We start from the raw sequence: 25,873 nt of genomic DNA on the forward strand, positions 1-25,873 counted from the left end.
ATATATATATATATATATATATATATATATATATATATATATATATATGCGTGTGTGTGTGTCTGGACTATAAAACCGTTGGCCTTGACCATGTTAAAAGTTTCAAAGTGAAACTGATGATGTTATGTCTTACATAATACTAACACGGCATCTTGCTGCAACTAATACAAACACAAATCTTAAACTGTTACGTATTTCATTTGCAGGTAATAGAGTATCCTACTGGTTTGGCAATAAAAGAGATAGAGGAGAGGTGACTTGTAAAAGCTACTGGAAGACGCTAGCTTTACATGAGGTATTTCTGTCGTATCATCATAGTATAATATATTTTCTTCAGCATATCATTCAGTATTCAAGTAGAACTATGAAATGGACAGCAATCGCCTGTTCTATTAGGAAATACTAAATCCATTATTATCATCATATCATTAAGATTATTATTATTTTTTTCTCAAAATTTTATGATTTCTACATAATAGATTTTTTATTTATTTACCCATTTTCATATTTCTTAGTTATGTTATTATCTAAATCTTCATTAATATTATTTTGGCATTATTTTTCGTGGGGGTGGGGGGGGGGTTGTGGCGCACGAGCCCGTGTGCATCCCCCGCCCCAGCCGCCCCTAGATCCTCTAGTTAGTTCAGTTCCACTTGAGTGTTCGTTACCTATTAATTAAGGAAGAAAAATTTATGCAGAGAGAGAGAGAGAGAGAGAGAATCACAAGTAAGTGAAGCAAACAGGTCATTCAGTTAACTTTTCATGTTAATTTCCCAAGTAACTGAAGATGAAAGAAAACAAGTAAAAAATACGCCAAAGATTCTTCAATCGAGTTTTCTGTACAGCCGCAACAGCGTATAATCAGAGCCACCGAAAATAGATCTACCTCTCGATGGTCTATCTAAAATGCAGTATGAGCCGCAGCCCATAAAACTTTAACCATGGCTAAATTCAACGTTAAATAAAATAAAAACTACTGTGGCTAGAGGGCTGCAATTTATTATGTTTGATGATTGGGAGGTGGATGACCAACTTATCAATTTGCATCCCTCTAGCCTTAATAGCTTTTATTTTTTTTATTTTATTTAAGGTTAAAGTTAGCCATAATCGTGCGTCTGGCACGGAAATAGGGCGGACAGAGCCGCCGCAAGAGTTTTCCTCACAGAAACCTAAAAGGAACAGTAAACATTTGAGCATCATCAAATGTGGTTGACAGAAAAGATTAAGATTTGAGTGCTGTCTGTCTGTCTGTGTCTCTCTCCCTCTCTACAAAGGGACCCTATTATGGAATAACAGAAAAAAAAAAACTGGATACGGTGCCACATGATTATGCGAACAGTTGAACGGTAAAAAAAATGATATTGTTTTTGTAAACTCTCGTAAAGGAGATAACTTTTTTCCTCTCTCTTTCTCTCTTATTTTTAAATTTTTCTTTCCACATTTTGTTCCCTTCTCAGTCTCTTCCCTACTGTTCGATATAAGTGAAATAATAATAATAATAATAATAATAATAATAATAATAATAATAATAATGATTAGCTACCATTATCATTATCAAGGATATCAAGACAAACAACCTACGTGCTGGGCAAACATGCTAAGGATGAACAGAACAGAAAAAAAAAAGCTGTAATAAGAGAGAAGCGAACATGTGAATAATTATATAAACTATTTATAGGAATATGCCTCAAAAGAAAAAAAGTAAACATCATCCTGAGAAAACGCTAAACATCCTGACAGGTTCATTCACAGTCAACGTCGATGATAAACTCAATTTATTGTGAAGCAATGACAACTGCAAGCAAAGTAAACAAATTCAACAATGCTAAGTATAAAGATAATTCTCAGGGAAGTCCTAACGGTAATTCTTTTCCTGTCAAATGATCATCATTTGAACGTGTTCTTTCTTCTATACATATGACATTCTTAAAATGTAGTGACAGACATTTTCTCTTTCCTCTATACAAGCATTAAGATTCTAACATTAAAGAATTAAAAAAAATCAATTTTTGCAAAAACTGAAGAGCTTCCGAGTTCGCGTAAATATTCGATTGCTGGCAACTGACCCGTACCACTGAACCAGATCCTTTGCGGATAAGACAGGCATATAAATATACCCGGACCAGAGGGCGTGGATCCATTGGCGTTCCAGCACCGCTGAAGACTCCAGTTACAGCAGAGCATACACGATAGACGCTGCGGACTGAATATCAAGGCTAGGCTGTTTGTTTCACTTACAAGGTGGGTCCAAGAATGATTTCTTCTTTATTTTGATACACAGATACTTTGTCATTTCTGATTTCCAGAATTTGTGGTGTTAGCACAGAGCGATCTGTTGTTAAACATGCCCTTCATTAAATCCCATTTTCTTCCTTGTTTTGCCATCCTGACACTGCGTCTATATATCTCCGACTTCCAAGTTTTTGGCTGGTCATATTTCGTATCTAACCTGTCACTGTTGCGTTTGGATCGGTCACTGTACTGCAGTAAACGATTTGTTTTGTTTACAAACTGTCAAGCGGTTTTACTCAAAGTGTTTTTTTACTTATTGTACCAACAAGCATGCTATTCTTGATAGAGGTCAGTGTATCGTGATCCATTTATAGGTAGCGTGAAGCAGTGACTAACAGTGATTACATATATTAAAAGTTAGATATACACTGATTGCCTCTTGAGTTCAGTCATGTAATAATGAGTGTCTCATATCTTGTTAATAACCCTGATCCACTTCTAGGTATAGTTAAATATATAGTAATTAAGTCACACGTACATTAAGTACAAACTTTAATGTACAAACAGGTTGACTCAAGAAAAGATAAATATCTATTGGCAAGCAGTGATAACATAGTAAGTTATTCACTTTTAGACACTTATACGGCGCTTAACTTGTGCATACATTGAATTACACAGTGATAAAGTTGCATTGCTTTGAATCTCTAAATATAACGTGCATTGCCATCTTGAAATCCGTTTCTAGCTCGACAGACATAAGAAGGTTAAAACTTTGTCAGCGCTGAAATCGAAGCCTCCTTCCCTTTGCAAAACTGTGCATACCACTGTTCCGTCTTCGAACTTCGAAAGATAATAAACTTAAGATTTGATCGAAAGAACAATGGTGCCGTCAGTCCGCAAACCAGACCCTTCTACCGTTGCCGCAACTTCACGTGAATACGACGGCGGGTAACAAGCCTGAAATCACCAGATCAGTGGAAGAGGCCCAAATGAACAGAGCCTCTTTGCAAAACGCCCTTGAGCGAAGGCAAGCTAGTTTTGTGGAAGTACTAAACTGCTGGGAGCCGTTACATAACCACTTCGTTTGGCTTTGTTTCTTGAAGGGAGCGGTGGGGAAATTTTTCTTTGCACTGAAATCAAGCTATACTTACAACGAAATAATACAGGTCGATAGAACGGTCATCCTAGTGTTCATATGTAGCCCAAGCACGATGAATGCAAGAAAATGAAAGAGGGAGGAGAAATGCATTTCTTCACTGAAGGGGAAGGGGAAGGGAAATGGTTGGGTGTGGGGGTCGCAAAAAAGAATAAAATTTATTCCCAAGGAAAGAGCACTAAAAATGTAATACTATTCAGATTTACTGAAGCAACTTATCGTTAATACGACATATTTGCTATAAGCTATATTTGACTAAAATCCTTTTATCAAATGTTTCAAAATACAATTAAAAAAATTTTTTTTGGTAAGGAAGTTGCGACGCTCAAGGATAAATGAGTCAAGATAGATTATTAGAGAGAGAGAGAGAGAGAGAGAGAGAGAGAGAGAGAGAGAGAGAGAGAGAGAGAGAGAGAGAGAGAGTAGAAACATGAGAGAGAAAGAAAATGGGATAGCTTTGTAATTACAGGCATGGGTCAGACTCACTATAGTAGATTCACATCAACCGTGCATTTGATGTCTAGGCCAGTCCCTTACGACCCTTCTGATTGGTTGTTGGTATGCCAATCACAGGGCTGGAAACTCCCAGTCTCTCTCGAGAGTTCACATAGGCAGGATGTATGCCCCACCTCTCCTGAGGGATACTTTTGAAAGACGTATCTTAAAGGAGAAGTGAAACATACATCCTGCCTATGTGAACTTTCGAGAGAGACAGAGTTTCCAGCCCTGTGATTGGCTTATCAATAGCCAGTCAAGAGCGTCGTAAGGGACTGGCCTAGACATCAGATGCACAGTTGATGTGAGTCAATTAGCTCTTATGATGGCGATTACAGGTCATGAATCATCTGGAAAACCCTACTGGACCAAGAGAAATGCCCATGATATACGTATATATTCAAATATATAAACATAGATATGTATATATACATATATGAATATGCAGATATAATATACATATAACATATATATATATATATATATATATATATATATATATATACACTATATATATATATATATATATATATATATATATATATATATACATACGTATATACCACGTTATTATTATATAATTATTTATACACATATAATATAAAAAATAATATATATATATATAATATTATTAAAATATAATATATATAAATATAATATTAATTAAATATATATATATATAATATAATATATGTTAAATAAAAAAATAAATAAATACATATATACATACATATATATTACACATAAAAGCTGGCGAGGTCGATTATATAAATAAAAACTGGGGTAAGGAGAAGCGCCATACAAAACCAAAAGAAAGTCAGTAAAGCAAAAGGCGAAAACCAAAACCGAGAAGGAAAACTTAGGAAAAATAAGAGAGAGAAAAGAGTTTGGGATTTTCCATCCTCGGGTCGACGGCCTCTAAGGATCTCCAGGACCTCTGGGCCAGACGAGTAAGAGTGAAATGACGAATTTTCTTGCGAGAATCGTCTTCGCTGAGAATGAACCCCGTATCAACATTCATGAGAAACATATTTCCGTAGATTCATATGCAGAGGGCCATTTGTAAATTAGATATATATATATATATATATATATATATATATATATATATATGTATGTATGTATATATTAATATATATATATATATATATATATATATATATATATATATATATATATATATATATATATATATATATATATATATATTGACCAACACAGTGCTGCCCGGGAAAACTCTGGATGAGAGTCTACGTGTAGGGAGAGGGAAAAAGGAAAAGGAAAGTGAGGGGAGGGAGAAAGAAGAGGGTAGGGGGGTTTGTGTTGACCATCCGACTGACAGTTCTACTTTATTCATAAACATTCACCCTTCGAACAGCCGTGGGTGAACTGACAGACACTACTTTGGTGACTGTCCTTTTTACTTGGGTATTATTTTGGTGACTCCTTTTCATCCAGGTATTATTTTGGTGACTGTCCTTTTTATCCAGTTATTATTTTGGTGACTGTCCCTTTTTTCCAGGTATCATTTTAGTGACTGTCCCTTTATTACTGTGGTGACTGAAAAGCATTTCCAGTATATTTCTATGGTCTCGAGTACATGAAATGAGGTATGATAAACCCATAGAGTTAATTTACCACATAAGTTACAAAGGGAAGGGGAGGGGGGGAAGGGGGAAGGGGCAGGGGGAAGGAGGCAGGGGTATGGGTTTGAAACCTACCATATTTACCTAAGTTGGGTCAAATGGGGGTCACGTGCCAAATTTTGTATTGATTGGACAAGCACTTCGGATTTCTATAGTACACAAATATACAAACAAACATAAAAATATTCACTTTTATATATGTGATTAATGTATGTATGTATGTTTGTTTGTATGAGTGTATGCGTCATCTTCATGAATGAAAAGTGGAGTAGGTGTAAATTAATGATTTTGATGAATGAAATAAATACTTAAGATAGAAGCAACAATCACTCTACTCTTCAAAGTGTTAGGCGCAGTTAATGCCATAAAAAAAGTCACTTAATGATTATATGCATAAGTACTTTTTTCAAAATCCCCGTTTTTTCACTGAGCACCTGAAATTCATCTCCCCAAAATAGCCAAAACTAATCATCCTAGAAAGCTAAATCACGTTAAATGAAAGCTTTGTGGTATATATTGCTGAAATCAAAACATAAGCGCATAAGTTACTGAATAATTGATGAACACAGATGAACAGAATTGCAAACAGACGGACTCCAGTGCCAAACACTGACTGTTCTGTTGCACACTAGATCTGCCTCTCTCCAGCTCTTACAGCAACTGTTTTGGATCGTCCTTTCATTGGCTGTTAGGATACGCACCTCTGTCAAACAATACACCCAGTAGGAGGGTAGTGCCGTCAGTGGACCTCATGCGGCGCATTGTAGGCATAACTTAGGTTCTTTGCAGCATGCCTTCGGCCCCTAGCTGCAATCCCTTTCGTTCCTTTTACTGCACCTCCTTTCATATTCTCTTTCTTCATCTTGCTTTCCAGCATCTCTTAATATTTTATTCATAGTGCAACTGCTTTGAGGTTTTCCTCCTGTTACACCTTCCAGACCTTTTACTGTCAATTTCCATTTCAGCGCTGAATGACCTCAAAGGTCCCAGCGCTTGGCATTTGGCCAAAATTTTATATTCAAGTCAATAATAAGGGTTCGGCAAGCACGCCATGTGTCACTCTTACCCGGAAGTGAATTACCGTGATCAGTCCTACCTGTGTTTCTGTTTCATGAGGCCAAAAATCTTTTTTCTTCTTCGAGCACAAGTGCAGTTCAGTCTCCCAGCAGCAAGTTAACGCTTTCTTCTTTTCCGTTCGAGCATCAATTAAAACTGACTAATGTTACATGAAAATAGTTTGAAACGGGTGGTTCCTTTAATTTCACTGTAATTTTTCGGTGAAAAAGAGGCAATGTAAAGGGTTCAATTTAAAGGTGCATCTATACCAGAGTGAAACATGTCATAAACACACGTCGGCAACTATGCACATACATACCACAAACAGATTGATAACGTGTCAACGACCGTAAGTGGAGGACGAATGAGCAAATGGTTGATAATCGTTTGAAATACCGGTTAAAACTACCAGTCAGTCGTTGATTTGCATTCAACCTGTTTGTGACGTTTGTGATTAGAGTCCGACGTGTTTTTGTGACATGTTATACCCGTCGTGTGGACGCGCCTTCACAGAAGCGAGTTTTAGCAGTTACCTGAATTCTCGTTTCAAGAATTTTTTGGGTCGCTGCAGTTCAGAAATATTTTCCATGACAGTTACCACGATGTCAGGAATATTTCAATCATTATCAATCCATCATAAAAAGGGAAGGGCATCATTTTGTTCCCAAAGGATTTCAGTCCGGCCGACTGATTTGTACGAAAACTGGCGATAAAACATCCAAGGTCACCGTAAAAGAGAATCACTATTCGCTAATGCCATATGCGCTAAGACTGAGAACACTTACAGCCATTTTCGCAAGTCATTAAACTCATCGTATATAACCGGTAAAATTGAAGTTTTTCATGATTTATACAATAATAATTAATTTTAATCAAGGGATGATCAAACCTTGATCGTTCAAAAAACGTTACAAATACTCACCAACAATAAATGACGAATTCCCTGGGTCATTAGATCACTGAACCTTTTGGAAAGTTATAAGATTCAGTGAAGTTCACCTGCTAACCTTGTTTCTAAAACCGGCCTATGCTGAAGACTTACGAAAAAAAAAAACAAATTCAAGACTTCCTCAATCGAAGAATATATCCAAATGCAGTCAATACTCCCGCATGACCACTTTCGAAGAGAAAATCGAGATATATCTACTTACAATGATGTCAAGTTTTTTCTTTAAGTAGCCGAATAGCAATCGTTGGTTATGAGAACCAACTGGTTTGCTCACGGGAAAAATTTTTAGAAACTCTCAGTACTCACAGTGATATCCAAATGTCAGGTCAAAATTTTATAGAAGAACAATGACATACCGGCCTCATGAATACAATAACAAGATTTTCAATTGCACACTCCATACAGTTTGTTAGTTTTGTAGAAATCTATTGTTAAAAGTCAAACAAAGTACAAAAATGTATAACTACCTTAGCAGTCGTTTGAACAGTTGCCATAACTTCTATTGCAAAAACTCAAATTATTTCGGGTAAATATCAGTTTATTGCTTTTCTCCAACTGTTAATCTTTTGAGTTTTGATGAAGAAGGACTTCCATTTCAAAGTAAATCACTAACTTCTGATTTTATTTCCTTACTGCATTTCCCCAACTGGGAAAAGATTTCTGATATATATATATATATATATATATATATATATATATAATATATATATATATATATATATATATATATAATATATATATATATATCCTCGAAGTTTAAGAAGAAAGGCAACAAAAAGTTGGTCACGAAAAATAGTCGGGTCTATTTCACCTATTCGCTTCTGCTCTTGATTTTCTCTCTAGTCAACACCTGCCTCCTCCCATACCGAAGGCATAAATAAGGCTGTTGTAGTATAATGGTGGTAAAGGCATGACCATGAAAAGCGTTTGTCTGGGATTCTTTTACTATACTGATTGCGTAAGACTGGTTCTGCTGCACAGATTTCTTAAGTTAACTTAGAATCTCCATCTTCTTTCATTTAGTTCTTGAATAGTTTTACCTGCTGTCCTTATTAATTTACACTGTAAATCACTACGTGAAAATTAACTTGACGGAGGTTATTGGCTTGTATAGTTTTTTGAACGGCATTTGGACATCATTGCTGACTTCCGACAAGTAAACTGATTTTGAGAAGAAATAGTGAGGATTTAGGCGTGAACTTACACACACACACACACACACACACACACACATATATATATATATATATATATATATATATATATATATATTTGCTACTCTAACATGCATTTATTTGTAATAGTGCATTGATACCTAGTATGAATGTACACACAGCCATCCACCCACCCATACACACATTCATGTAGATATAGAAATTAATATAATATAATCAATATTAATAATTATATAATTAAATATATATATAAATATATATATATATATTGTGTTGTTTGTGTGTGTGTTTGGGTGTGTGATGTGTGGTGGTGGTGTGAATGATAATATATATTATTTATAGATATTAAATAATATCCATGGTATATATATATATATCGATATATATGTATATTATATAGTCTATATATAATATATATATATATATATATAAATATATGTTATTTATACTATATATATATACATATATATACTTTATAAATATATATATATGTGTGTGTGTACATTACTAAGTATCACTGCCCTATTACAAATAGAAGCATGTTAAAGTAGCAAATGCATATAAGAGAATTGAAAATCAAGAGATTGATCTAATGCACAACCAAAAGAGACACACTTCGAGGTTTGCATTTCATGACAAAACTGGTTTCAAGGTCAACTCGAATGAAAATATATGATGTCTGAGCGTTGAGAGGAAACCGAGGAACCGGTCTGACGTCTCCCGATTTTTCTCCGACCTACTTCCTCCTCGACTGAAAGTCAGGAGAAATCGGGGTTGCAAATTCCTGAAGCACCCTCCAGTTTTGCACTTGTAATTTTATTGTGCGCATTCATTACAAACAGGCGGGTGTTTATTTGACAATTAATAAACTAGGAATCGATAGTGAACTGACCCCACACATACAGTATATATATATATATATATATATATATATATATATATGATATATAGTATATATATATATATATATACATATATATATATATGTATATGTATATATATATATTTATATATATATATATATATAATATATATATAATATATATATATATATATATATATATAAGCAAATACCACAGGGAATGATAGGTATTCGCTTATTTAATGAACGTCCGTGCATCTACTGTGATTTTGTAACTAATGTATATATATATATATATATATATATATATATATATATATATATATATATATATATATATAGTGTGTGTGTGTGTGTGCATTATATATACGGCATGTCATTTCTCTGGAATGAGCCAGAAAGCTTTCGTTAAAAAGGTCAACTTTCTCATCGAGAAAACCAGTTTTCCGTTCGGAAGAGCGGTTGACTTTTTTTTTTTTTTTTTTTTTTTTTTTTTTTTTCTTTATTTTTTTTATTTTTTTTTATTGCACAATTCTACACCAATTCTCCCATGTCACGGATGCGATGCTATTCTATGAACGCTGAAAGTTTCTACACTTTAAGGTGCCATATACGCTCACGCACGTGCGTACACATGTGCACTCATCCTCACAGACCCGGCAGCAGCACATACAAACACACATACCCGCAAAACCTGAAAGGTCAAGTGGTCATGTTACTCTGTGCCTCAGCAGAAAGATGGCCAGATTCCATTCCGGTGAATCAGAGCAGAGCGACAAAGAGGTGTTCCATTGAATCCCTTTGTGCTTCAGGTGACCTAAGCAGTGTATGAAAGCAACGTATTATGTACTTGGTCATAAGTCAACTGTGGTGGGTAGCAGCCAAGCTGGAATACGATATGATAACAGTCACTTGATTTCATTATCACACGAGGCTTAATCTAGGGAGTTAAAGATTGGAGTAAATAAGTGTAAAGAAAAGAATTATCGGTGTTATGGCAAAATAAGTAATAGAAGATGGATTGGCGGGGGTTACGTGGCCGAATAAGAGAAGATTTAAGGACTATGAATGAGGTAGTGCTCAAGGAAAGGCTAATCTTCAGTGGTGTAGTCTTGAAATAAACTGTCAACAAAAGACACGAGAGATAAGATAGACATCTGAGCGAACAAGAGAACTTAGCACCACAATGTTCTGAAAGCTGACTCAGCTCAGTCATTTGATTTCTTTCAGCGGAAATTGAGGCAACAGGAATAGTTCAATTTATCACTCGTGGACTGGAAAGAGGACTTGAATGAGAAATAGGAATAAATGTTCGTAGGAGCAACAAGTTTTCCCTGCATACAGTTTCTTAATTTGTCAGTCATTAGGCCCACCTTTGGTCCATTTTCCGTAAAAAAAAATAAGTACCTTTTTAAATAAACCTAACAAATGCTTACCAATCAAAGCAAGCTAAAAAAATCTTTGGCGGATAGAAATGAAACTCACACTGACGATGCCAAACTCACAATCAGTATCTCTGACATATCAATGATCACTAGTAATCGGGTCTTGCTCATTGCAGAGGGAATTTAACGATTCCAAGATTTTGAAAAATTACTAAGCAATGTGATGCTTAAAATACAAAGTATGTTATAATTCCAATTCTTCCAAACAGCTCAACCATCCCTTGTACAGCAAAACTGACGATATTCCGTAAAATATTTCTGGTTACGTAAAGAAGAGTACTTTAAATTGATTCACTGGCACTGCTGTCATAAATTTGGTCAATGTTACTTTTATATATTACAAGTCTCAGATATCCTTTCAAGAAAACTTAATACGTCGTCTAACAGAACCTCTTAATTTTCCAGAGTCATGAGGCTAAAAGCATCACTACCATCGACCTTAGCAGTCATCATCTCTGTCATCACAGCAGTATGTCTGACGACCGCTGATGCCCAATGCCTGTCAGAGCTGGATGACATGACCACAATACCCAAATACCACGACATATCAGGCATGATGAACTTCGACATAAACCTCTTCACGGATATCTACATGCACTCAGACTACCATACCAACGTCTTCATCTCGCCCTACAGCATCTGGTCGTCTCTTCTTGTTGCTTATCTTGGGTCAGCCGGGAACACGAGGGCTCAGATGGAGGAAGTTCTCGGAGTCACAGACAAGATAGCCACTCTGAAGACATGGAGGATCTTACAGTACATGTGAGTGAATATCCGCCCATCAATCTGAGTCAATTAGAAGTAAGGAAAGAAGTGAATAGGTTGGACACTTTGACTAAGATGTGGGAATACAATCATACTTTCCAGTAAGCTGTCTTAGTAAGGTGTAAGTAAGAAATTAGAGAATAGGGCGATCATTTGCCAGGTTTTTGAGCAGCACCTCCAGGGCCTCTGAGCAAAGAAGGGGAAACAATAGGGAATAAGCTAAATGCCTTCCAACTCTCTTGGTGAAATGGACTTAATAAAAGTATTGGGTAGGGTTTAAACTTCCCAGTTCTTTGAGTAAGGTAGTGGTCAAAAAAGGAGAGAACAGGATGCACACTTAAGCTTTGTTGAATTGAATGGCAAAATACAACGTAGAGTTGGTTATAAATGTAAGTAACGAGAGATATACAGCTATAGAAACTGTGACCAAGTTTGGAATACACACCACAATGAAGAAAAAAGTTAAGAAATTAAGTAGGAAAAGATGAGGATACATTAATAACATGACTACAGTGCACTCTAAGTAAAAATGAAAAAAAAAAAAAAAAACGTTAGTTTAGGTTTAAACTAACGTTGATGTATGTGTTGAGGCTGAGTATGTATGCATGTGCATGTGTATTTTGTTTTCATCTGTTTGCAAGAAATCTTTAGAACCTATGAAAAAACATCTGATGAATCCTAGCAAATATATTCATTAGGTGATCTTCTTGATTAGCATTTGGGAGAAATCGATTCAAAGTTGATGAGAAGCCATAGAAATCATCTCTAATGTGAACCTTTTCCTCCAAAACGTTTGTTGTTTTGAGAATCACTAAATGAACACATCTACAAAGTTTCATCAAATTATGTTCATCCGTTCCTGTGACATATATGCAGTTTTAACGATGGGAGTTTTCGGCCACTGAAATGCTGCTTAGCTTATTACTTCTCTGTATGGGTCTGGCGTGGGTATGCCCTCTTGGTTTCATTTGCACCCTCTTTACATTAGATATGACTGTTCTGTAAAAGATTGTTCAATTATCTATATTATTATTATTATCATGATTATTATTTTAGCAGATGAAACCTATTCAGAAGCACACCAAAGGGGCCACTGACTTGAAATTCAAGCTTCCAAAGAATGCTGGTTTCAACCTCCCACCGCAGACCCCATAAAGCAGCAGTAACTGATCATGATACAGAGCCAGTGCATTTTCATCGCCCCGAGGAAGACGCGAAACCGCGCTATCTAAGTGGCAAACCCAGACACGAACCACTATACCAAAGGAAAATAATTGATTTCGCCAAGCAAAACATAGTAGATCATTCGATTGTCGTTGAGTTCACAGAAGCATTTTCTCTGCAGGTACAGGGACCGAGACGTCCAGATCTACGCCTTCGCCAACAAGGCTTTCGTCGACGCCCAGATCTTCCTCAACCCCTGCGTGGCCAACATGCTTCGGAACGAACTCGCCTACGTTGACTTCTCACAGGTGAGGAGGAGGACTAAGCAGAGATTTTTCTTCACTGGCAGTTTACTGAAGCCTTTTACAAACAGCTACACTTAACTTTTTAAGTAGATGTTTCCAAATTTCTGAAAGGTTATAAACAACCAATTTTTTTTTTTTTTGGGTCTTGGTTTTGAGCGCTTAACAGATCATTTATTTTCGATTATTTCTTATTTCCTTCAATTATTCCTTCTTTCCGGAGACTTTTTTAAAAGCCTCTCTCCCATAAAAAGACTCAGGAAGGTACCTAACAGTCATTTCCATCGATGGGCAACATTTTTTCTTAGGGGCACCATCTTCCCCAGAGCCTTCAAAACCTAGAATTACTCGTTATGTTCATCCGTTCCTGAGATTATCCTGATAACACACACACACACACACACATACACACATAGTCTTAACGATGGGAATTTTCGGCGACTGAAATGCTGTTTTGCTTATTACTTATCTGGGTGGGTCTGGCATTGGCTATTTTAGCACTGCTTTTACAGTCATAAACTACCATCTGTGCCTGATGTATATTAGTTAAAAACAACAGAGAATAAAATTGAAGAAAGCTCCTCGATGAGAAATTTAATACAAAAAATTACGAGGCGATAATTACTGGACTTGAATCATTTCTACATTTTCTGAATTTTCACGGATTTCATTTTATTTTTTTAGACCAAGACACACATTTGCGTTGACGTAAAATCTAAATGTTAATGTTTAAGATATTAAGAACCAAGAAGTGCTTGAGTATCTCCTTTTCCTTTTTAAAATTTTGCTGTCCACCTCTCTAACAAGTATATCATAGTGCAATTGTGGGTTTTCTTCCAGTTCCCTCTTTATGCTCTTGTCCAACATCTCCTCTCCTGTTTGGATCTCTTGAACTTGCTGTCCAGCCATTCGAACTTTCCTTCACTGTTTTAAGTGCTTTTGTCGAAAAGTGCCCCAGAGTTCGGCTTGACGGTTTAATTATCGTTAAATCAGTGAATCAGATAAAAATCCTTTTGATAGTCTCGCTGAAAATGTGGAGCTTCCCGAAAAAATAGTCGAACGGAGCCAAAAAAACACGAATAATTGCATTTCCCTCTCTTCACAATGCTATTTTCTCAACACATTCGACATCATTTCTAAGAAATATAAAAAGGTTGAAACCTTTCCCGATTTGTTTTTATCTAATATAACTCCTATTATTCGTTTATAATTTCCTGAATCAACCGTGTCAGTTTTTCCCGGAATTTTGAGTTCCTTGTTGAAAAAAAAAACATTCTTGATCACATTTCAGATTCACATTAAAGTTTCGTATTTCGTTCGCTTGTCCAAAATTTTGATCCTGAGCTCTTCAAGTAATTTTTCTTTTTAATTTTTCCTACTTAATATTTTTTTCTCTATTATTCATTCCACACTTTACATTTTCCTTGATTTTTAAATTTCGTTCTCGTTCCCTTTATTTTAAATTTCTGTTTCGAAATCATTTTCTTTTTTCGGTTTTTCTTTTGATGAAACTTATCGATTTTAAAATACTCATTTTGCTCGTTCTCCTTCGCTAAAAAATGTCTTTCTTGATTACGTTTGAGTTTTCCCGCTTTCACTTCATACACTTCCCTTCCAGGTTTTCGAGGCTTCGTGGCAGATCAACAAATTCATATACGAGCGAACCTACGGCGTCATCTCCAACGTGGTGCAGCCGAGCACCTTGCACAGGGCCGTGTCAGTGCTTGCAAACGCAGCCATTTTCAAGGGCAAGTGGCACATGCAGTTCTCGCCCAAGAACACTCAGATGCGCAGGTTCTACGGCACCCCAGAATATTCCACATCATTCCCATGATGACGTTACGAGAGAACCTCCGATACGGTAAGACCTTTGGGAAAGCAACGAAGGTGACTTGAACCCGGGTATCGGCGGTTAAGATGTCTGATGGTACAGATGCAGTATCAAAGATGACAGTTTTCTTAAGTTTTTTATTTGTGTAGGAAATATTATCAGTTTTTAAGATTTTTAATTTTTTTCCTATAGAAAAGCTGAACTCGTACAGACGGTGGTAGGAAATACCATCTCAAATATTAGAATTTCTATTTTTGATCGAAAATGAGTTAAATACAAAAAATGGTTGGAAGCGGCATTTCAGAAAATATTTTTTTTTTTTTTTTTTGTAGAGGAAACTGCAAATTATAGTAGATAATTAAATAAGCCACGCCAGACTTAATTTCTGACGTTTTTATAGCAACATTTCTGCTGGACAAGGAAAATGGGTTCTGGAAATACAATTTGGGAATGCTAACCATGCACCACAAAAATAAAAAAAATTATTTTTTTCCCCCATATGTAATTGCTTCATCCAAGACAATCTGGAATGCTTTTTATATCTAGTTATAGAGTCAATGAAATTCTTACCCGAGAGTTTATGAAATGTCTTCTATACACCACAAAAATCCATGACTATCTGGCTTTATATAACCTTATAATCCCCAGGATCATTTTCAGGAATTCTGGAGTCCAAATCCATGTACCCTACACACCAATTTATATCATGCTTCATGCTTGTCAGTGCAAATGCTGCTTCCAGGACATTCTGTTCTGCTTTTGCCTTGCGTGCAACACGAAATCCATGAAAAGCTGGCTGTAGTAGACCTCTTAGTTCAGACGTTAGCTTTCTTGCCACACAAATCTATCCACGCCTTGCCTCCCACTGATAGCCTAAATAATTTTTCCAACGCAACACCATATAGCACACCAGAAACATCCAGTAAATTGAATTAAACCTAATTATTAAACACTCCTTCAAGTCAGTTCTTGAAAACCCATCCTACTACCACAAAAACAAACCTCTAATTTGATCTATACCTAATAAACCAAATGCTCCTTCCAGGAAAATCCTTAGATCTTCAAGCGGAGGTGCTGGAACTGCCTTATTCTGACGGGCACACCTCCATGTACCTCTTCCTCCCGGCTTTGGATACGAGACAGGACATGGGTCTGGCCGCCCTAATGCTCCGCCTCACACCCGAGAGACTTCGGACGTCGATCTCCAACATCTGGCATCGCCAAGTTAATGTCACTTTGCCCAGGTTCAGACTCAGAAACGCGCTGGGGAGTGGTTTGAAAGAGGTGAGTTGATCTGATCTGCTATTGATATGGTAAACACATGCGTGCACACACACACACACATACACACACACGCACTTATATATATATATATATATAATTATATATATATATATATATAATATATATATATATATATATATATATTATATATATACATATATATGCATCAAGCTACAAATGTCCTTTAATATCCAATTCGTTTTACTTCGAAATTAATACATTTTCACTTGTTGGCCTAGTCGATAACTCACTGAAGTCCTGATTTCTCCTCTGCCCGCTAGGAGCTGGTTCGAATCCACGAGAGGACGAAATTATTATTAACTAAAAAATCCCCCTTCAGTTAACATATATAAAGATATCTTAATTCCGAGGTAGAGCGAACTGGATATTAAAGGATATTTGTAGCTTAATGCATGTAAATGAATCACGGTGATCTGATAAAAATAATTATATATATCATATATATATCTATATATATATATATATATATATATATATATATATATACTGTGATGGTTAAAAATGTTCTGTAACAACAGAATTCCATCTAATAAAAGGAGCCCATAAAAACACCAAAATGTAGAGAGAAAAGTACTATATTTCAGAGACTGCTGTCTCTCTCTTCAGGTATATGAATGAGAAAAGTTTACAGAAAAGGTGGTATTTATACCAAGAGATTCGTCCACAAGTAAGCCTTAATTTAGGTCACCCCCGCTGATAATCTTCCTTTAATCTTCTTAAGCGTTGGTTGAATGAACACTGCGTCGACGATATCTGATATCCAATTCCCTTTTGAGATGTTCATTACCTGCTTCTCTTTTATTAAGGCCGATTCCATCATTTGACTCTTGTACCGGCAGTTGCTGCTATAAATTACACGTGACATATTCCAGTTTATTCTATGGTTATGTTCATTTATATGGTTGAAAATAGCCGAGTTCTGTTGTCCATACCTAACTGACCGTTTGTGTTGTATTAATCTCTGGGGAAGTGATTTACCTGTAAATCCGATGTAAGATTGGTCACAGTCCTGGCATGGGATCTCATATACCCCAGAGTCTTTGGGAGATGTCTTTTGTTGGACGTTAATCAGGGATTTGGCTAAGGTATTTGGGTAGGTAAATGCAAAAGGGTTGGATTTCCCAAGGGTCTGAGTTACTCTCTTAATCGTCTCCAGGTGGGGAATTTTTATTTTATTGTTGGGTGTGTCTCTGGTCTTGTCTTTAGGGGGTCGGTAGAAAATTACGTTTGCTTTTTGAATTGCTTTCTCAATTATATGGTCAGGATACTTTAAAGATGAAAGTTGCTTGCGAATTAGTTCAAATTCTTTTTCCAGGAAATCTGGGGAACAAATTCGTAAGGCTCTTAAGAATAGGTTGCTAGCTACACCTATCTTGATAGTATTGTCATGATAGCTAAAGTAGTGAATATATGAAAGTGAGAACGTTGGTTTTCTGTATATGGTAAATTTGTATTCTGTCGTGTCTCTGATTATTAAAACATCAAGAAAAGGAATTTTGTTGTCTGTTTCCCATTCAACTTTAAATTTGATGCTGGGCACTAATGCGTTTAATTTTGAGAGGAATTCATTAAAATTACCCCACTTATTATCCCAAAATGTTAGTATGTCATCCACGTATCTCATCCACAGCATGTTTTGGGTTTTATTGCATTTATTACTGTAGTTTCAAAGTATTCCATGTACAGATTGGCTAAAATAGGACTTAAAGGACTACCCATACTACACCCGAATTTTTGCTTGTAGAATGATTCCCCGAATGAAAATACGTTATTAGATGCACATAATTCAACTAACTTTATTATTTTGTCAAGTGCCAAAGGGAAATGATCTGAATAGGGGGATAATTTTTCCCTTAAAAACTGAAGAACGTCCTGTACTGGTACTTTTGTGAATAGGGAGTCTACGTCAAGGCATAAAAGTTTTATGTTGTGAAGTGGTATATGTGCTTCTCTGAATTTGTGACAAAAGTCTTCCGAATGTTTGATGTGACTGGGAGAAAAAGTGCCTAAAAATGGAGAAAGGAGGCCAGCTAACCATTTAGAAATTTTGTAATTGAAAGCTCCGGCGCATGAAACGATGGGTCTGAATGGAAGATTGTCTTTGTGAGTTTTGGGAAGACCATAAAAGTAGGGTAATTTAGGATTAATTACTTTAAATTTCTCTAATAGTTCAATACTCTTTTGTCTTGGCCAATTAATCTTACTTTCCGAAAAAATTCTGTGGGAACGTTCTGGAGGGGATTTTTCGTCAGTTTTTCGTAAGTATTTGTGTCGCTAAGGAGCTGGTTGATTTTGTCGAGGTAGAAGTCTTTGTCCATTATTACAATTTTGCCGTCTTAGTCGGATCTACTTATTATAACATCTAACTTTTTTAGCGAGTGGATGGCTATCATGAATCTGCGGGGAACAGGATATTTTATGAAGGCCAGTTAAAGCATTTAGTAACACTCCTTTTAAACATATCTCTTCACGGCTGTAGTTTTTGTCAGATATGAATTTATCAAAAGCCACTATGAAGTCTAGGTTGTTTTTGCGGTCTGGCATAAGGGCAAAGGATAAGCCTAAATTTAAAACTAAATGTTGATCTACAGTAAGGGGGGTGTTGGATAAGTTTAAAACTTTGTCTTGTTGTTCAAGATTATTCCATGGCGCTATTATCTATTAGGTTATTTAACTTGCGTAAAGTCTGGTTGGAATGAGTCACGCTAGTATAGAAGAAAGAATCACCAATACGAGAAAACGACATCTTTGTCTTGTTTGGTCAAGATTATTCCATGCGCTATTATCTATTAGGTTATTTAACTTGCGTAAAAGCTGTTGGAATGAGTCACGCTATTATAGAAGAAAGAATCACCAATACGAGAAACGACATCTTCGTGCTACGCAGAGTGATATATGAACTCAATCTAATCTTCGCCTCCTCACTGCGGACCACATATACAGGTATATCTGATTTCATCTGTTCCGACATTGCTGCCTATAATAGCGTGACTCATTCCAACAGGACTTTTACGCAAGTTAAATAACCTAATAGATAATAGCGCATGGAATAATCTTGAACAACAAGACAAGGTTATTTAACTTGCGTAAAAGTCTGTTGGAATGAGTCACGCTATTATAGGCAGCAATGTCGGAACAGAATGAAATCAGATACCTGTATATGTGGTCCGCAGTGAGGAGGCGAAGATTAGATTGAGTTCCATATATCACTCTGCGTAGCACGAAGATGTCGTTTCTCGTATTGGTGATTCTTTCTTCTATAATAGCGTGACTCATTCCAACAGACTTTTACGCAAGTTAAATAACCTAATAGATAATAGCGCATGGAATAATCTTGAACAACAAGACAAAGTTTTAAACTTATCCAACACCCCCCTTACTGTAGATCAACATTTAGTTTTAAATTTAGGCTTATCCTTTGCCCTTATGCCAGACCGCAAAAACAACCTAGACTTCATAGTGGCTTTTGATAAATTCATATCTGACAAAAACTACAGCCGTGAAGAGATATGTTTAAAAGGAGTGTTACTAAATGCTTTAACTGACCTTCATAAGAAATATCCTGTTCCCCGCAGATTCATGATAGCCATACACTCGCTAAAAAAGTTAGATGTTATAATAAGTAGATCCGACTAAGACGGCAAAATTGTAATAATGGACAAAGACTTCTACCTCGACAAAATCAACCAGCTCCTTAGCGACACAAATACTTACGAAAAACTGACGAAAAATCCCCTCCAGAACGTTCCCACAGAATTTTTTCGGAAAGTAAGATTAATTGGCCAAGACAAAAAGAGTATTGAACTATTAGAGAAATTTAAAGTAATTAATCCTAAATTACCCTACTTTTATGGTCTTCCCAAAACTCACAAAGACAATCTTCCATTCAGACCCATCGTTTCATGCGCCGGAGCTTTCAATTACAAAATTTCTAAATGGTTAGCTGGCCTCCTTTCTCCTTTTTTAGGCACCTTTTCTCCCAGTCACATCAAACATTCGGAAGACTTTTGTCACAAAAAATTCAGAGAAGCACATATACCACTTCACAACATAAAACTTTTAAGCCTTGACGTAGACTCCCTATTCACAAAAGTACCAGTACAGGACGTTCTTCAGTTTTTAAGGGAAAAATTATCCCCCTATTCAGATCATTTCCCTTTGGCACTTGACAAAATAATAAAGTTAGTTGAATTATGTGCATCTAATAACGTATTTTCATTCGGGAATCATTCTACAAGCAAAAATTCGGGTGTAGTATGGGGGGTAGTCCTTTAAGTCCTATTTTAGCCAATCTGTACATGGAATACTTTGAAACTACAGTAATAAATGCAATAAAACCCAAAAACATGCTGTGGATGAGATACGTGGATGACATACTAACATTTTGGGATAATAAGTGGGGTAATTTTAATGAATTCCTCTCAAAATTAAACGCATTAGTGCCCAGCATCAAATTTAAAGTTGAATGGGAAACAGACAACAAAATTCCTTTTCTTGATGTTTTAATAATCAGAGACACGACAGAATACAAATTTACCATATACAGAAAACCAACGTTCTCACTTTCATATATTCACTACTTTAGCTATCATGACAATACTATCAAGATAGGTGTAGCTAGCAACCTATTCTTAAGAGCCTTACGAATTTGTTCCCCAGATTTCCTGGAAAAAGAATTTGAACTAATTCGCAAGCAACTTTCATCTTTAAAGTATCCTGACCATATAATTGAGAAAGCAATTCAAAAAGCAAACGTAATTTTCTACCGACCCCTAAAGACAAGACCAGAGACACACCCAACAATAAAATAAAAATTCCCCACCTGGAGACGATTAAGAGAGTAACTCACACCCTTGGGAAATCCAACCCTTTTGCATTTACCTACCCAAATACCTTAGCCAAATCCCTGATTAACGTCCAACAAAAGACATCTCCCAAAGACTCTGGGGTATATGAGATCCCATGCCAGGACTGTGACCAATCTTACATCGGATTTACAGGTAAATCACTTCCCCAGAGATTAATACAACACAAACGGTCAGTTAGGTATGGACAACAGAACTCGGCTATTTTCAACCATATAAATGAACATAACCATAGAATAAACTGGAATATGTCACGTGTAATTTATAGCAGCAACTGCCGGTACAAGAGTCAAATGATGGAATCGGCCTTAATAAAAGAGAAGCAGGTTATGAACATCTCAAAAGGGAATTGGATATCAGATATCGTCGACGCAGTGTTCATTCAACCAACGCTTAAGAAGATTAAAGGAAGAATTATCAGCGGGGGTGACCTAAATTGGCTTACTTGTGGACGAATCTCTTGGTATAAATACCACCTTTTCTGTAAACTTTTCTCATTCATATACCTGAAGAGAGAGACAGCAGTCTCTGAAATATAGTACTTTTCTCTCTACATTTGGTGTTTTTATGGGCTCCTTTTATTAGATATATATATATATATATATATATATATATATATATATATATATATATATATATTTTCTTCTTCTTCTTTTTTCCTTCTTTCTTTCTTTAATTTCGCATGTTCCTACAAGTCCTCATTTTTTGTTTGTTACAGCCGACTTTTATTTAAAAGATTTCACATTCGCACATTGATAACTTTCCTTAGCAGATATTTGTTTGAATGCATGTATTTACTGTTTGGAATTCCTCAGCGTCTTGCCTCAAAACTTGCCACCAAAAATTCAATACTGGTGACACAATGGAGCCAGTGCTTTGAGCCATACTTCGAGTTGTCCTCTTAGGAGCTCTTCGACTGTTTGCCCCCTCCCCCTACTCTATGTTTATTTTGTGGATAATCAGAACTTTATTCCTTTCACCAATGAAATTAAGAACTCACGACTTGCTACCTTGTTCTGTGACCTCTTTAAGAAAAGACACGTTTCTGAAGGCTGTTATTCTTGAATATCTTTAATTTTGTAAAACTGAAAAAGAACACAGCTATGTCACTGACGAATTCCTCTTTCACACACACACACACACACACACACACACACACACATATATACTATATATATATATTATTATATACATAAAATATATATAGTATATATATATAGATATAATATAATATTATATATATATATATATACTATATATATTTATATATATTTATATATATCTATATATATATATATATATATTTGTAAGTGAAAGAGGAATTCGTCAGTGACATAGCTGTGTTCTTTTTCAGTTTTACAAAATTAAAGATATTCAAGAATACCAGCCTTCAGGAACGTGTTCTGTTTCTTAAAGAGTGGTCACAGAAACGAAGGTAGCGGAACGTCGTTGAGTTCTTAATTTTATTGGTGAAGGGAATGAAGTTCTGATTATCCACAAAATAAACATAGAGTAGGGGGAGGGGGCAAACAGTCGAAGAGCTCCTATGAGGACATCTCGAAGTATGGCTCAAGGCACTGGCTCCATTATGTCACCAGTATTGAATTTTTGGTGGCAAGTTTTGAGGAAAGACGCTGAGGAATTCCAGACAGTAAATACATGCATTCAAAACAAATATCTGCTAAGGAAAATTATCAATGTGCGAAGTGTGAAATCTTTTAAATAAAAGTCGGCTGGAACAAACAAAAAATGAGGACCTGTAGGAACGAGTGAAATTAAAGAAAGATAAAAGAAAGAAAGAAAGCAGGAAAAAAGAAGAAGAAAAAAGAAATTGAAAGGAATATTTAGATAGAAAGGGGTATCTAGACTACTGTAAGGGAAAGGGAAACCAGGTTAGAACGCAGAACTAGCCTGACAAGGAAAGGGCAAAAGGAGGGGCAAAGTTAGGGCAGAAAATGTTAGCATGACTTTTCTGAAAGCACTGGGCAGTCCAACTTTCAAGTGCTAGAATGGAATGGAAGGTATAATAGTTGAACTGAATTTTCATACACCCACATACCTATTGACTATACATATTCAGCGTTCAAACTGCAGGGAAGAAGGAACCATTATGTTATAGACAGAGTATAATGACTGGAAATGACTGAAAAAGACAACACCTATACTCTGTTTTTTTCCATCTGTCCACCCGCCTGTGGTGTTTCGTATGGTAACACTGCGTCTCGGGCTTTAGATAGTTATGCTATGCGTAAGTTTTAAGTAAATAAAAGGATATCTGGGTGTACATTTACAGCTGAAAAGTGTATATATATATATATATATATATATATATATACATCATATTTATATATATATATATAAATATATATACATATATATATATATATAAATATATATAATATATATATATATATATATATACATACATACATACATACATACATACATACATATATATATATATATATATATATATATATATATATATATATACTTTGGTGTAAATGCTTGCAGTCCAATATGCATAAACACATATTTTAAGAACCAGTTTGATTTCTTGATTTAACTCTATTCAAGGTTCAGCAATTTAATATGGAATCATTAAATATAATAAAGTGATCAATTTATTACTTTTCTACAGTGGAATTATGGTCTTAAGTGTGTTTTCGTGCACCAGCCTATTAATAACAGAAACTCTGTGAGCCTATATATTTAATTATGCATAATGCAAAATTTCATGATTGAAATTTAGAGGTAAGTAACTAGTGTTTTTTAATCTGGTTTTCTTGCAACAAAAGTCATCATCCCCACCTCTTTCCATTGCAGTCACTCGCTCGTATGGGCATGAGGGACTTGTTCACCAAGATGGCTGACCTAACAGTTCTAGCGCCTCTGGGTGGACTAACAATCAGCGACAGCATCCACGAAGCCAGCATAGAGGTGGACGAGGACGGAACTGTGGCCTCAGCAACCACCGTCTTTGTCTTAACTTCCAAGACACAGCGTCCTCCTCCTCCTGTTGATTTCGAGTGCAACAGGCCCTTCCTCTTCCTCATCTATGACAACCATTCAAACAATATTCTCTTCATGGGTACCTACCGAAATGCTACGCAACAGCTGATATCCAAATAGAAAAGGAAGGTGAAGTAAGTAGTCACTGGGAGGGTGGTAAAACGCGATTGGCTTTTCCTCTTTATTTGCCACAATTTCATGGGGCATCCCTTTCAACAAAACCCTTGGCAAAAGTCAGTTAGTCACTTTGTCATCTGTGAGAACTGTTCAGAGATGTGAACCCCTCACGGGTCCTTCCTGTTTACCTCTACTCCATCACCAGGAGTCTTAGTCGCCAAAATTGAAGAACTGAAATCTTGAACTATCAGAGAAGTTTATTGGTTATTCCTGTCCGTCATTTTACAATTATTCGGGTGAATAATGTCCACTTGGATACATTAAGGAATACCAACCACTAATATTCTGGTAGAAAAAGTTAAGATAAAAAGAGGTACTAAATGTGAGGTAAAATATAATCCCTTCTTGTTCAAAATAAAATCTTCATTAGCGAGTGCCTGTGGAGTGTAACCTATATCAGAAAAAAAAACTTAAAGGGCATAAAGTGCTCAGAACAAAAGTCTTAGGGGAGACAAAGGCTTAGAGAGAATGACGTGGTGATGCTGATGAGAAGTGGACATGCGAGGGAAGGTGTATTTGACAGTTTGGTAACGAGCACTCTGTGAGCACTAATGCTTGCTGAAGCCACAGTAGTAGTTATAGCAATGAGTGCCAGAATTTCAAATATCTCCTGATGCCTTGGAAGAAAATCTCAAGGAGATCATGCCTGCAGCCGCTCTAGAAATATTCTCTTCAAGGAGTTCTCTAGAACACACAGCAATACCTGAATTCTGGTAAAAAGTTGAAAACGAAGAAGACAGATTTAAATGACATTTCTAATGAAAGGCTGAATGACTTTGGAAGTTATAAATATCATGAACTTTTTCAAAGACATTTATCCACTGATAAACTATGGATATTTAAAAATATATATAATTTATAGATTATATTGAAAAACATCTGTAGATGTAGAATGGTTATGTATTCTCAAATCTGAGACCATTCCCATAATTATCATGACTGTACAAAGAAATAATTATTCACTGGATAAATGTTACCATGTTGTTGTACATATATAATGTTATGTTTTTTGTTGTTTTTGAATAAATTATTAAGCTAAAATCTGAATATTCTTTCGCCCATCTATTACCTCAAGTTTTTAAACTGAACTTTGACAGCTCTTCATGAAGGACGCCATCGCAGGATATATTTTTGTTTGTACATAAATACAAACCTTTGACTTTTAAATAGATTACCTTTGGTGATTTGCTAGTCAGGTTACTGAAGCTTGGTAATTACCAAGACATCTTGCACTTCTCTTCGCCACTGCTGCTGTTGAAGTTTACTGAAGTATTTCTTGGTTTGAATGGCCGATGACTTTGACATGTTTGTTTTGATCATGCTTATAACTGTTTTAGAATGCTGATAACTAATGGTTTTCCTTGTCATGAAAATGATTAGTGTATATGTCCACAACATAATGCGTGTGTGTATGTGTGCAAGGTTTATGTCCTCTT

The 25,873-nt window shown here is 35.8% G+C and overlaps 1 protein-coding gene across 1 annotated transcript; it reads left to right on the top strand.

Annotated features, from left to right (window-relative positions):
• The first annotated feature begins 2,130 nt into the window (after positions 1–2,130).
• On the top strand, positions 2,131–25,467 carry LOC135200677 (serine protease inhibitor 88Ea-like). The gene is made up of 6 exons (XM_064229285.1): positions 2,131–2,241; positions 11,422–11,778; positions 13,127–13,253; positions 14,866–15,076; positions 16,124–16,362; positions 24,075–25,467. The coding sequence occupies exons 2-6, from the start codon at positions 11,426–11,428 to the stop codon at positions 24,378–24,380; spliced, it is 1,236 nt and encodes a 411-aa protein (XP_064085355.1). The 5' UTR covers positions 2,131–2,241; positions 11,422–11,425; the 3' UTR covers positions 24,381–25,467.
• Positions 25,468–25,873: the final 406 nt, after the last annotated feature.

The sequence above is a fragment of the Macrobrachium nipponense genome, chromosome 27 (genome assembly GCF_015104395.2).
Source record: "Macrobrachium nipponense isolate FS-2020 chromosome 27, ASM1510439v2, whole genome shotgun sequence".
NCBI lineage: Eukaryota > Metazoa > Arthropoda > Malacostraca > Decapoda > Palaemonidae > Macrobrachium > Macrobrachium nipponense.

What these genes read in the sequence shown, in the direction of transcription:
- LOC135200677 (XM_064229285.1), top strand. Translation starts at nt 11,426, where the DNA reads ATGAGGCTAAAAGCATCACTACCATCGACCTTAGCAGTCATCATCTCT. An exon ending in CCTACGTTGACTTCTCACAG is followed by an intron (nt 13,254 to 14,865) that starts GTGAGGAGGAGG and finishes CTTCCCTTCCAG; the next exon opens with GTTTTCGAGGCTTCGTGGCA. An exon ending in AGAATATTCCACATCATTCC is followed by an intron (nt 15,077 to 16,123) that starts CATGATGACGTT and finishes TGCTCCTTCCAG; the next exon opens with GAAAATCCTTAGATCTTCAA.